General features: G+C 38.3%; 2 protein-coding genes and 1 long non-coding RNA gene across 5 annotated transcripts in view; 2 read left to right on the top strand and 1 right to left on the bottom strand.

Annotated features, from left to right (window-relative positions):
* The first annotated feature begins 52 nt into the window (after positions 1-52).
* LOC107714442 (ankyrin repeat domain-containing protein 65-like) lies at positions 53-8,406 on the top strand. The gene is made up of 5 exons (XM_016520275.1): positions 53-250; positions 1,714-1,966; positions 4,144-4,696; positions 7,634-7,930; positions 8,199-8,406. Exons 2-5 carry the CDS (start codon positions 1,728-1,730, stop codon positions 8,376-8,378), a joined length of 1,269 nt encoding a protein of 422 aa, XP_016375761.1. The 5' UTR covers positions 53-250; positions 1,714-1,727; the 3' UTR covers positions 8,379-8,406.
* LOC107714443 (uncharacterized) lies at positions 5,286-8,227 on the bottom strand. Its single transcript, XR_001636982.1, has 3 exons — positions 8,156-8,227; positions 5,752-5,811; positions 5,286-5,518 (listed from the first exon to the last, which is right to left on the bottom strand). It is a non-coding gene; the product is annotated as an uncharacterized LOC107714443 (long non-coding RNA).
* Positions 8,407-10,925: 2,519 nt separating the features above from the next.
* The window catches only part of LOC107714439 (cyclin-L1-like), a 20,378-nt gene continuing 16,651 nt past the window's right edge, over positions 10,926-14,652 (top strand). The window contains exons 1-4 of one of the 3 annotated variants that reach the window (XM_016520274.1): positions 10,926-11,048; positions 11,426-11,500; positions 12,051-12,160; positions 14,188-14,308. In XM_016520274.1, the coding sequence (XP_016375760.1) occupies positions 10,953-11,048; positions 11,426-11,500; positions 12,051-12,160; positions 14,188-14,308 (402 nt within the window). In that variant the 5' untranslated portion in view covers positions 10,926-10,952. Of the gene's footprint in view, positions 11,049-11,425; positions 11,501-12,050; positions 12,161-12,681; positions 12,723-14,187; positions 14,309-14,652 lie in introns of those variants that run through there. The other 2 variants (XM_016520272.1, XM_016520273.1) reach the window with 2 other exon arrangements.

Genomic DNA, 14,652 nt, shown 5'->3' with positions numbered 1-14,652 from the left:
CTCTCTCTCTCTCTCTCTCTCTCTCTCTCTCTCTCTCTCTCTCTCTCTCGCTCTCATCTGTGCCATCATACAATAACAGTGCTCTAAAAACCCATTCTCACCATAGCAACCTCAGATGAACATAAAACACTTGATGAACGATATCAGAGGAGGTGGAAAGACTGGACTTACACGTTATGTCACCCTGAGAAATCTGTTCATCAGCACACTGGAGAGAAGCAAGACATCATGGAGTAACTGGCACTCACAGGTAACTTCTGTCTCGTTTCCAGTCAACTCAGTTGGATGGATCTGCAAATTGAAACGCGAATTTCTGGTAATGTGTATTTGTGTGAATGCTAATTTGAATTTACAAGATGCAAGTTGTCTTATGAACTGATAATTGTTTGGGGTACCATTAAAATAGGAAATATGACTCAAATAATTTCACTGTAAATGATACAAAATAGCATCATCTTGATGTATCTATGCATTAGCATGTTTTTAAAAGATATTTTGCCTTGATAAATGGCAAGGCAGGAGCGCGTTAATCCTGAACTCCCACGACATGACAGGCCGTACACGCCTCTAGATCTCCTGTGGCTCATAGCTTGACATGGAACACGCTTTCACACTAAGGAGAACACTTCAACTGTAATCTCTTTTCATCTGTCAGTATGAGTGCACATACTGCACAATGGAATAGTTCACCCAAAAATGAAAATTCTGTCATTATTTTACTCATTCTCGTGTCGTTCCAAATCTGTATGACTTTCTTCCGTTGAACATAAAAGATGATATTTAGAGAAATGTCTTTTTTTGACCCATACAATGGATGTCAATGGTCACCAAAACCAGAACTACAGTACCAACATTCTTCAGAAATCCACAAATTAAAGAAAGTCATACAGGTTTGGAATGAAATTAATTTGTTTTTTGTGTAAACTAATAAAAAACTATAAAACTATAAAAATCCTATAGACTTTTAGAATTTGATTTGATTTAAATTATGCATTCAATTTGCTATCGCAATTCATATTCAGGAATTGAATTTGAAGTTAAAAGGCATTTCTCAATTCATTTCTGCATGGTGCACAACCCTGATGGAAACCTAATGGTAGTATACTCACTCCAAACATTAAAAATGCATTGAATTGTGAAAGCAAAATAAGCATGATAAGTATTGTACAGGATAAGTGAGCGATAATATGGGTGAAAATATTCTATAGACTTACAATGAAATTCTAATAATATCACTAAAATGTTTTCCATGTGACGTTTCTCCTCTATACGACAGACTGCCAGTAAAGTTAATGAAAACCTCTCAAATAGTACAATTGCAGCCACTGTTACCATGACAACTGTGTCTCTAGATGGAATTACAACAGAAAGACAGATCAGAAGAGTCTTTGAAAACACTCACTGAAAGATCAATGTAGAGTTTCTAGAGCCATTGGGACCATGACTTTATAGGTTATGCAACCGCTCCAGTGATTTACACACTCTTAAAATTGATCATACTTTAAATGTAGGTCAGAAACAGTCCAATTTAATGATGCAACCAAACTGGCTGAGAATCTTCTAACTGCTGTAAACTTTTACCACCCCCTGGTGGAATTAGTGTATAGTTATCCAGAAACGAATGTGTTTAACTGTCCATACTCTTTTAGTACAGTATAATCTAACGAGCAATGAAACTAAAAGGAGTACCTTGTAAATCAATTTCCTCCACAGACTATCCTCCTGCCATGGCCCATGCAGGCCCAGAGGTGCACTGGAGGTGGTTGGAGCTCCACGACTCGGTGTCTATGGGGTCTGTGGAGAGGAAGGTCCGGACGGCTGCAGGGACCAGACAGTGGAGGATCCACCGCCGACCCAAACCCAGACACTGCTTTCTGGATGAGCGCAGGCTGCACTACGCTGCTTGGGAGGGATGTCTGGACCAAGTCAAGGCCATGCTGGAACGTGGCGTGCCTGCTAACTGCCAGTTAGTGATCTATAACGTTAACAGAATAGTTCATCCAAAAGGAAGGTCCGGACGGCTGCAGGGACCAGACAGTGGAGGATCCACCGCCGACCCAAACCCAGACACTGCTTTCTGGATGAGCGCAGGCTGCACTACGCTGCTTGGGAGGGATGTCTGGACCAAGTCAAGGCCATGCTGGAACGTGGCGTGCCTGCTAACTGCCAGTTAGTGATCTATATAACCTTAACAGAATAGTTCATCCAAAATAATTGTCATTATTTTCATGTAATTCCAAGTGATGCAATTTTTCAGGTGAACTTCATGTTTAATCTGGTAAAGGGATCATATTGCACATTTTTGAATAATCTGATTTTGTTGCGTACATTGTGTCACATGATAAAGCGACAAATAATAAAAGCTAAGTTTTTTCTCTCATATAGAGTGCAGAAGTGCCTGTCCACTTTTGCAGCAGCCTTGGTTCTGAAAGTTTTTTTTTTTTTTTCATTCATTCACATACATATCCAAATATTTAAGTAGTTTGAGTGTGGAGGAAGACTGGATTGCGTTATTCTTCCCATTACTTTATGAGAGTTTTTTTTGAGAGCGGGCATTTTTGGTGAGATTTGCTTGTTTTGATTCTCTGATTGGTGGAGATTTCTCTGCAGAATCATGGTTAATGTAAGTTTCTCACCAGATGTCCTGCAGTTAAACACTATTACTTAATAAAATATACAGTAAATGCAAGCTGGATGATTCAACAAAAGCATATACCATCAATTATAAACCTTGTAGCTCGTCTTCTTTAACGGTTTAGAAGTTATCATTAAACTATGTTTAAAGCCTAAAATAAATATGTTCATCATATAAAGAGATAGTATCCCATCACAAAACGTGAATCGGTTTAGCTCAATTCATATGGATTTATTTTAAAATACCTTTATTATCTTTATTACCATACTGGATAATATGGGGTTAGAAGATTAACCAAAGTTTTATGGGTTTGAAATGACATGATGCTGAGTAAATGATGGCAAAATTTTCATATTTTGGTCAACTATGAATTAAGAGAAAATATTTTAACTTTTAAAAAAATTATACTTTAATTACTTTTTTGTCAACAGTATTTTTTGCTATAATGTTATTTCACACTTTCCATGATATGTCCCTTTGAAATAAATATTATTACAGTGTCACACATGTTAGTAACAAAAGGTTCCAGTGTAAAATAGTAGTCTAATACCATGAAAAAATTTGTTGTGCTATTCCCAAAATAAATATATAGTCATTTTTTTCGCTGACTGGGCCATTTTGTGCTTCCAGGGACCCGTATGGTTGGACAGCTGTCCACCACGCCTCTTTCAAGGGTCATCTCATGCTGATCAAGTTCCTGTTGCAAACCGGCCAGGTGGAGGTAAATAGCCAGGACTTCTTCAACTGCACTCCCCTGCACCGCTCCTGCAGTGGAGGAAACCCTGAGACCACACACGTTCTCCTCCAGAAGGGGGCGTCACATTCAGCGAGGTCCTGCTCCGGCCAGACGCCCCTTCACCTGGCTGCAGCCAGCGGTCACCTGGGCACGGCTCGAGTTCTGCTCCAGCACTTGGCCTCACCGAACCCCCAGGACTTTCATAAGTGGACACCCCTGCACTGGGCAGTTTTTGGAGGCTGGGGCGACGTGGCGGAGCTCTTGCTAGATAATGGAGCAGACGTGGAGGGAGGAAAGGGTGTGGGTGTTCATCATATAAAGAGATAGTATCCCATCACAAAACGTGAATCAGTTTAGCTCAATTCATATGGATTTATTTTAAAATACCTTTATTATCTTTATTACCATACTGGATAATATGGGGTTAGAAGATTAACCAAAGTTTTATGGGTTTGAAATGACATGATGCTGAGTAAATGATGGCAAAATTTTCATATTTTGGTCAACTATGAATTAAGAGAAAATATTTTAACTTTTAAAAAAATTATACTTTAATTACTTTTTTGTCAACAGTATTTTTTGCTATAATGTTATTTCACACTTTCCATGATATGTCCCTTTGAAATAAATATTATTACAGTGTCACACATGTTAGTAACAAAAGGTTCCAGTGTAAAATAGTAGTCTAATACCATGAAAAAATTTGTTGTGCTATTCCCAAAATAAATATATAGTCATTTTTTTCGCTGACTGGGCCATTTTGTGCTTCCAGGGACCCGTATGGTTGGACAGCTGTCCACCACGCCTCTTTCAAGGGTCATCTCATGCTGATCAAGTTCCTGTTGCAAACCGGCCAGGTGGAGGTAAATAGCCAGGACTTCTGCAACTGCACTCCCCTGCACCGCTCCTGCAGTGGAGGAAACCCTGAGACCACACACGTTCTCCTCCAGAAGGGGGCGTCACATTCAGCAAGGTCCTGCTCCGGCCAGACGCCCCTTCACCTGGCTGCAGCCAGCGGGCACCTGGGCACAGCTCGGGTTCTGCTGCAGCACTTGGCCTCACCGAACCCCCAGGACTTTCATAAGTGGACACCCCTGCACTGGGCAGTTTTTGGAGGCTGGGGCGACGTGGCGGAGCTCTTGCTAGATAATGGAGCAGACGTGGAGGGAGGAAAGGGTGTGGGCATGAGCCCCCTACAGCTGGCAGTGTTGGTGGGGAATGAGGTGGGGGTGAGGCTACTGCTCCACCGAGGTGCAGATGCCAATATGAGGGGTCCTAACGGCCGCACAGCCATGCACCTTTGTGCCTGCTCTGGAGACAAGAAGGTGACTGAAGGAATAGTTCACTCAAAAATGAAAATAATTCCATAATTTACTCACCCTCAAGCCATCCTGTGTGTATATTCCTTTCTTCTTTCAGACAAACACAATTTGAGTTAAATAATATCCTGGCTCTTTCCAGCTATGTAATGGCAGTGAATGGTGCCTGAGTTTTTGAAGCTCCAAAAAGTGCATCCATCCATCATAAAAGTAATCCATAGTGGGTTAATGAAATCCATCATACATCGTAACTCGACTCTCTTGTGAATGCACAAACAGGAAGTAACTACACTCTAAAAAATGCGGGGTGTAAAACAACCTAACTTGGGTTATTTTTGGCAACCCAGCTGGTTGGGTTGATGTTTTTACCAACCTGCTGGGTTGTTTTATTTAAGTTAAAAAATTATTATATTGCTGCCTTAAAATGGGCTGGAAATTTAAAAAAAAATCACACACAGAATTACTAGAGGCAACAGCAATAATCAAAAGATGAACATTTATTATTAAGCAAGAACACATGGACAAAATACAAGACAAATTTAATTTATACAGGTGAATACAGCATAGTTTACAATATTACATACATTTAAACTCATTCAACAAGCATTTTTTAAATAAAAAATGTAACATTTAAAAGTAGCATTTTAATTTAAGCGTATTCAACCGTACTCTGTAATCGATTTTTACTGAAATGGCACTAATTCTCGTGCCGGTGTGTCGCCGAAATCTGAGCCGGTGAAGGGCTGCTGTTTGCGGGGGAACTGCTAACCTCAGACCGCTGCCTCACGTTTCACTCGTAGCTGTAGGATGCCGTGACTGACTGATAACCTGCCCATAAACAAACAGTACTGAGATTAGAGAACATATTTTTACCATCAAATTAAATTAAACTATATTAAATATAATTTATGTTATGCAAGGCAAAAGACGTTCATGCGAAACGACGACCGCTGCTGACGCAGCTAACTGACCTTATGTCTCGTCCTTATGTTGTGTTGCGTAAAATAATATAATTTACAGCACAGTAAAGACTTCATAAATAAAATAAAAGGTATACAAACCCTTATTTCGCTAAAGAAGTGCACCAAATCGGCGGCGGCAGCGCTGAGAACTGCTCTCTCCTGTAGTGGACACAAAAAGCCCGCACTCTGAACAACTCAGCAGCTGGGTTATTTCATCGGAGACAGGCTTAACCCAGCGGTTGGGTAGAAAAAAATAACCCAGCATTAAAAATGACCCAGCAACTTAGTTATAGAAAAACTACCCAGTACCTAGGTAAAACATATTAAAAATGACCCAACAAGCTGAACCCAGCATTTGGGTTAAAAAAAAATAACCCAGCACCTGTGTAAAAATATTAAAAACAACCCAATAAAATTACCCAACATGCTGAACCCAGTATTTGGGTTAAAAAAAAAATAACCCAGCATTTTTTAGAGTGTATACAAACCTTTATTTCGCTGAAAAAGGTTTGTATACACCAAATCGGTATTAATAAATATAATTTATGTTATGCAAGGCAAAAGACGTTCATGCGAAACGACGACCACTGCTGACGCAGCTAACTGACCTTATGTCTCGTCCTTATGATGTGTTGCATAAAATAATATAATTTACAGCACAGTAAAGACTTCATAAATAAAATAAAAGGTATATAAACCCTTATTTCGCTAAAGAAGTGCACCAAATCGGCAGCGCTGTGAACCGCTCTCTCCCGTATAAGACACAAAAAGCCCGCATACTGACTGTAACTCAGCAGCTGGGTTGTTTTGTCAGAGACAGGCTTAACCCAGCAGTTGAGTAGAAAAAAAAACCAGCATTAAAAATGACCCAGCAACTTAGTTACAGAAAAACTACCCAGCACCTGGGTAAATAATATTAAAAATAACCCAATAAAATGACCCAACAAGCTGAACCCAGGATTTGGGTTAAATAAAAAAAAAAGCACCTGGGTAAAAATATTAAAAACAACCCAATAAAATGACCCAACAGGCAGAACCCATGGGTTAAAAAAAAATAACCCAGCATTTTTTTTTTTAGAGTGTAGTGATAATGGTTTCTAAAATTTTAAATATCTATTTTTTTTTATTTTTTTTACAAAAACCCATCACTTCGCATCAGAAGGCATTCACCTTTGAGTCAATTATTAACTACTACTAACTACTAACCTACTGCGTTAGGCTAACCGAGACTTGTCATTTGCACATACATATTGTTGCTCTTTTGTTAGTTTTGATTGCTTCTATTGTCCTCATTTGTAAGTCGCTTTGGATAAAAGCGTCTGCTAAATGACTAAATGTAAATTATGAGCTACTTTTTCAATTAAATATTACAACTGTTTTTAATTTAATGTAGAATATTTACAGAAACATACAATTACTGTTGCCCATAACACTGATGGGCAAAACATCACATCTACCCAAGGCGTTGGCTTTAAAAACTACCGAGACTGTGTAAATGAAGTTTGTGGCTAGAACATTGGCTACTGAGATGCTATATTACATGAGGCTTGATGACACATAAAATGATACATAAAATTGGCAGTATAACATGGTTAGTTACTTTATACCAGGAGTGATTAAATAATGTTATGCTATCCAATGCTATCCAGCACTGATCATGTGATCACTTAGTCTCTTATAAATGTTCTCTCTAAAAAAAATCTGCATACATGAAGTGTCCTATAAACACCTCAATGCATTTGTTTCCAATCAACCCTATTACCGCAGCATAGCTTGCATTTGCCAAGACTGAATTCAAGGTCTCGCTGCCCTTTTGGCTGTGTTCTGTCAGAGTCACGCCAATTGCGTGCTGTGAAACAGATGGCATTTGTGTGGGTGAAGGGCAGTGTTCTGTCCCTGTCTCCTTAGCACCATTTGATCTTTCTTTTACTCTCTACTTTTCATCTGTCCCATCTAAACCGTATCTTCTCCTTCCTCATAGATCCTCCAGCAGCTGTTAACAGGAGGGGCTAAGGTTGATGTCAGGGATGGAGATGTGGCGTCTCCGCTGCATCTGGCTGCCCGCAGTGGCTCCAGGGCTGTGGTGCACTTGTTGATTCTGAATGGAGCAGGACTTGAGGACAGGGACAACCTCAAAATGACACCACTGCACTACTCGACACTCAGGGACAATGTTGAGGCTGCCAAACTGTTGCTGCACTATGGGGCAGATGTGAATGCTGTGGAGAGGCTCGGACAGACACCTTTGCACTTGGCCTCTGAGAGGGGTCACTGCAAGGTGTGTTGATTCTCTCTCATTTTTAAGTTCATACTCTACCAATCAAAAGTTTGGAATAATTTAGATTTTTTTAAGTATTTGAAATAAGCCTCTTATGCTCACCAAGGCTACATTTAATATATTTTATATTTATATACAGTAAAAACTGTAGACCATTAAACCATTGAGATGATCTCATCTGTGATTTTGCTTTCCTATGGGAAAATGTAGGAAGTAAATGTTTACCTGTTTCTTTCCTTTCTCGCTACACTTGTGATTCAATCCACAGGTCCTCAAGGTTCTGCTAGACAAAGGGGCTGATCCCGCTATAAGGAGCAGCTGGAGAGAAACAGCGGAGGACGTTGCAAGGGCACACGATCAGCTAGGTGTAGTCCAGCTCCTTCTGCAACACCAGGCGGTCAGGATGAGAGATCAAGCTCAGGACAGTGTGGAGAAAGAGAAGAAATAACAGTGAATTAAGGCCTGTTCACACTGAGGATTAAAATGATAACTATAACATTTAATTAATCATTCTAATTCTAACTATAATGACATTGATGAAAAATGTCTTTCAAAATGAATTCCTTTCCAGCTGATGGATGATAAAAACATTGACAACCAATCAAAATCCAACTGACTTTAAAGGGCTCAAGTTGTTGCTATAGTTATCTTTATAGTTACCGTCTTGGAAAGGAAAGGAAAGGAAAGGATGTGACGTGTGGCCAAGTATGGTGTCCCATACTTGGAATTTGTGCTCTGAATTTAACCCATCCAAGTGCACACACACAGCAGTGAGTAGTGAACAAACACACACACACCATGAACACACACCCGGGTGTGAACGGGCCTTAACAGTTTGAGTCCACTGATTTGATTGGACAAGTCACATTCCAAGAATATTTATATTATGGGTATGATCACATTTACCATTGTTTGGCAAATGTAATAGGAATTCATGTAACTGAGAATTTTTTTTGAGGGCAAAAGATTGCAGATTTTGCTCGGGTTCAAGTTGGTCACACAAATTTACTGCACTGATCAACAGAAAGCTCCTTGGTTTGAACGTGACTTCTGTGAGAGCTGTATATACCATAATTATGACTAGGGCCATTGCTACAAATCATGGGAATTTGTTTATTTTTTTTTGATGGTGGTGGATAAATCCTCTGGTAATAACTCTAGTGCCTATAGTATATTGTTGTAAAGTGTGTTATATTTTTAAGGGTCTATATGGAATAAAATCACCTTCAACATTCAGACACTGGGGTGACAATTTCTAATAAAACAGGTGAAGCATTAAAGGAAATTCTAAAGGAAAGGAAAGGAAATTATGAAGTGTGGCCAAGTATGGTGTCCCATACTCAGAATTTGTGCTCTGCATTTCACCCATCCAAGTGCGCACACACAGCAGTGAGTAGTGAACAAACACACACACACCATGAACACACACCCACAGTGGGCAGCCATTATTTTTGTTTTACATGCAAACAAAGTTAAAGGAGATAAATAACAGCCAGTGCTGGGAAGGTTACTTTAGAAATGTAATAGGTTACAGATTACAAGTTACCATATTTAAAATGTAATAAGTAGTGTAACAATTTCAGTTACTTTTTAATGAAACTGAATACACGTGATTACTTTTTAATTACTTTTCTAAATTTCTAACGAATGTTTTCAACTGTTAATCATTTTGAAACATTTAAAGCAGGCAGGGTTAACCTTACAGTAGCACTCAACACTGCACTCTGGGTTAAATGTTCATTTATCGAACATATTTATTGACTTTCCAACCTATTTTGGGTGCATTTTACGCAAGAAATAATAATATTTAAGCAACAGTAAACTACTCAGAAGGTTGGGTTAAACATTTAACCCAACCGCTGGGTCAAAACAACCTAATCACTGTTTGTCCATATTTCACCCAGCTCTGGGTTGTTTTTAACCCAGCATTTTTAGAGTGTAATTTCTTCTCAAAATCCTTCATCACTTGAATTAAGATTATAAAAATTTAATTTTAAAGCACATCCACCACAAAATCAGACATTAACACCTCTTTTTACTTTGAGATCATTCAGAGTTACAGATTTACAGTCATATGAAGATATAGTTTGATAGCTATGATATTTTATGAAAATCAAATCTTTGCACAGCTATGACCGAAAACACTGTCATCTAACAGTGCTTTGGAAAAAACAGTTAATCTTAAAAAATAAAGCATATACATAAATCCAGATTGGAAATACAACAGGTAACAAACAAATGTGTCCTATTCTGTATCCTAAACTCCTGAAATATATTTTAGAGCAGTCAATGCAATCTAGGAAGAAATCAATCAAATCTGTATGTGTGTGAAAATATTCAGGTGTAAACCCCTTTGCAGTCGTTAACATTTTCATAAGTAAGAGTAATTTAATTATACATTTTTTCTCAGTAACAGATTACAGTTACATTTATTTTGTAATTAAATCATGTAATTCCGTTACATGTAACTAGTTACTCCCCATCACTGAACCTCTCATATTCTCCCAAAGAAAATCTGATTGCACTGATGAAAAATATATTAGCAAAGTTACTTCCTCAGTTTTATGGAATACAAAATTGGAAACTTTGGCTTTTGGGTTCTAGCTGGGTAGATATTATGTAGGCTATCTTACTTATTTTATTTTGTTAGAAATGCAGTATATATTTCCAGGGAGTAACCATGCTTTTTTTAGTAAATACTGTCAAAAATTGTTCCAGTAAAATTTATATCTAGGGGATCGTTCATATCAGTTCAGTCAGTTAAAGGCAGAGTAAGTGATTTTTCAAAAACGCTTTAAAAACGGATTCGGGCCGAATCGCAAAACAAACTTGTAGCCAATCAGCAATAAGGGGCGTGTCTACTCATGATGTGGAGGAGAGCGCGTTCAGTGCATGGGACGGACATTAGCCGAGCCGAGCGACAGAAAGATAGAGATGGCGGATAAAAAACAAAAGAGGAAAACGTCTGCGGAACGATAAGGCAAGAAGGATTACGGAGGAAAATCTCTCCCCGCCCCCGTCTATGCAGGATGGCCTCGACCTGTACACCGAGACAGACCTGCGGATCCTGGGCTGCGAGCTCATCCAGTCCGCCGGAATCCTGCTGCGACTGCCGCAGGTAAATATTCGGTTTGTCTAACTAACGTTACTTAAACGATTAATGAAGTGAAGCTGTGAAATTATGCTAGCTTGAAATAAACCATTGATGTGAAGCAATTTTGATGTGACATTATCAAACAAGAATCCATAACCCAACAAAACACACCAAACGTTTCAAAGGACTAACAGTTAGACACACCCGCCCCCCAAATAAATTAGATATAAACTTAGTTTATACAATGTGTGTAATCTAGAGATAAATCTCAGTGGTTTTGAACGTCTTTCGCGAGCGGTGTCCATCGGCTAGACAAAAACAAAATGGCGGACGTTGCTTTTGAAACGAAACAGGGCCGTTTACGTTATATTAAATTTTCTTTAATCGTAATTATGTTTCAGGTGGCCATGGCGACCGGACAAGTGCTTTTTCATCGATTCTTCTACTCGAAGTCTTTCGTGAAACACAGTTTTGAGGTAAGAGAATAAAGCCGTATTTACAAGCATGCGGATGGCAGCCATGTTGTTTGAGTGTAAATGACGTTCAACCAGATTATAGCTCAATGGTGTGATAAAAAAATATTATTCTTTAAATGTTGTCGTCATAATAGGATAATTATGATGGGCGTTTTTTCAAATACCAGCATGCCTACCAATCATACCAACTGCCTAACTAGACAGCATTTTTGGGCATTATAGGCGTGTTAGAACGGATTACTGTTTAGTTAGTCCGCGCACTACGTTGGCGTTGTGTGTGTGTATGTACATATACATACACACACACATATATATGTATATATAGCTCTCGTTATAATTATCCTATTAGGATTGTACAGTTGTAGATATATATTTTTATTTTTTCCATTGGCAGATGCAAATTAAATGCATGTTACACAAACATTTGCTCAATTTAACTATTTATCGTCAGAAAATGGTATTATCTGCTAACAAGTTGACAAACTAATGTATGCTGTGTGTTTTGTAATAGTGTTTTGACCGCTCTTTCTGTCATCTGTTCTCTCTCTAGATTGCTGCCATGGCCTGTGTTAACTTGGCTTCAAAGATCGAAGAAGCCCCTCGACGAATTAGGGACGTCATCAACGTGTTTCATCATTTAAGGCAGCTCCGAGGCAAAAGGTAAGCTTGGCTCATTCTCGCAGAGTTTCTGTCACACGTTTTCTCTTTTCGTTACCTGTGCCAGCAACCTCCCACCTTAACTGATTTATTTTTCTTTGGATAACATTTAATGTCATCACCTCAAACTGTAAATGATTCAGGTATACTTAAACATGTTAACTGTGAGTAGTCTGTGCACTTCTGTTTGTCATTGATATGATGTCTTGATTTTGTTTGCTTTATTCTAAACCATTTTAAAGCTTTTCAGTTCCTTCATCAGTCATAATTGGTAGTAACAGCAGGATATTCTGATTACCTGAGCAAGTAAAAAAAAACATTCAAACGGCTCAAAATTTTTTATCTTTTTCAAGGGAATATGATGCCAATTGGGCTATATTGTGGCTAATTACTTTCTAGTCTAAATTTAATTCCAGAATGAATTAGAAAACAATTTAAAGAGGATGAAAAGGAAAATTTGTTCATCTGAAATCAAGGACGCGGTATTAACTTGAATTCTTTTTTCCCTTGCAACCAACTAACAGCGACCAGCTACATTTACCAATGCCTGGGTGATGTGGAAATGGTACGTAGAGATGAAGCAGTCGGCATGGCAACAGTGAGCGAGGTGTCGCTTCCCCCCCTCCCCCGGGAGAAGCCAGTGGTCTGAAAGCGGTCACTGGGATATCGGGGATCGACAGGTTGGCCGCTGGTCCGAAGCGTCTGGGTGACTCCTGTATCTCAGTTTAAGCTTATTGTCTCTGCCAGCACAGGTGACAATCTTTTAATTTTCATTTCATTTTTAAAAAAGACACCTCCCCACACGTCATAGCTTCCACAGAAATATTTCACGCTGCACATGCAAGATTAAAATCTCTTAAATATTCACATGATGGGAGCTGTGAGGGTTGCATACTGAGAATGTGCTGTTTTTTGTGTAATAATGTAAGCATGGTTTAGATTGGGTGTCTTAGACAATTTATTGTCCAAAATTCACAATTAAATGTTTCGTTATACGTAGAACAGTCATGAAATGTCATTGGCATTGAGTTTTTTTGTGTGCGTTTACTCTTAAAAATGACTAACCAAGTTGTTTAGTGTAGATGATTTAGATGTTTTATGATTATGAATTTAGATGTAATTGTGTGAACCCATTAAACCAAAGAGATTGTATTTGTGCTTTATGATATATTCATGCACTTGTGGATGGGTGCAGTGAAAAAAAATTTTTTTAATTGGTTAAAGCAGAAGAGAGAAATATTTAAGTTCTGTTAGGTTAGTAAAATATAGACTAGACTGGTAATATTATATTTTTGTAATATTAGGTTAGGTATACAACGTGGTTTTAGCAAGATATTAAATTTGAAGTGTTTCTGTTTTTATCATAACTGGACTGTTATAGTATTTCAATAGTTAAAGGAGTGCAAGAATGAATTTCATTTACATGCCTTGTAGTTAGTCAGTATTTCATACTTTTGAAGTGCATATTTAGATGATGTGGTTGAAAGTGACCATTGTTATTTACATGATTACCTGACACATCTGAAGGCCCATTCATGATATTTTCAGATCATGACTCAGCACTGTTAGCATGTCATGAACTTGTTCTTCTAGTTGTGTTTATGATGAAGAGCTCACTATATCTCTTCTACGTGTTTTGATTGTTATACTGACACTGTGTACTGTGTGTTGAGATTTTTGGTGCTTTTGTTGCCCAAGATTGACCTGGTTAGTGTATTATTGTGATATTGGTTGTGTTTATAGAAGAACTCATTCATTTTTTTTTACTTTCTGTTGAACCTATGATGTGGTGAGAGGTGGAGCATTGACTTGTTTTCTCTAACAGTCACTTGTGGCAGTGCTAAAAGTCTTACACTGAAATTACAGGAGTCAAAAAACTGGACCTGTTGCCTGTAGTTGGTTGGAAGGGAAACAGAATGATTTGAATTTAAAATGAAGCAAACAAAAAAAAAAAAGAAGCATTTTTTCATTGTCTTGAATAGTATTTGAGTCAGGGGAAACGATTTTACTTTCGTTCCTTCACAAATCAGGAGTCCAAGTCCATTGATACTTGATCAGAACTACATAAACACCAAAAACCAGGTGATAAAAGCTGAACGGCGTGTGCTGAAGGAGCTGGGCTTCTGCGTCCACGTCAAACACCCACACAAGGTACGTCTCACTTCCTGCTCTTAATGTGTTGTTTTTAGACTTTAAAGTTTTTTAAAGTACCCCTGTAGTGAAAATCAAGTTTTTTTTTTATGATGTTTTAATATGCTTTTAGACAAACCATGTGCCAATCCATTAATCAACACCATTCATTTGCATCTGCTAATTTGCATATTCATAGATCCGCGTATAATAAATGAGGCAAGGGTGTAGAGCAGGGTTCCTCAATTAGTTTTCGCCGAGGGCCGAATTCTGCCAACAATACCAAGCCAAGGGCCACTGACCTATATGTATGTATATATATATATATATATGTATATATGTATATATATATATATATATGTATA

Source organism: Sinocyclocheilus rhinocerous, unplaced genomic scaffold (assembly GCF_001515625.1).
Source record: "Sinocyclocheilus rhinocerous isolate Xijiao unplaced genomic scaffold, SAMN03320098_v1.1 scaffold88, whole genome shotgun sequence".
Classification (NCBI taxonomy): domain Eukaryota; kingdom Metazoa; phylum Chordata; class Actinopteri; order Cypriniformes; family Cyprinidae; genus Sinocyclocheilus; species Sinocyclocheilus rhinocerous.
This window is presented reverse-complemented; position numbering and strand designations above follow the sequence as displayed.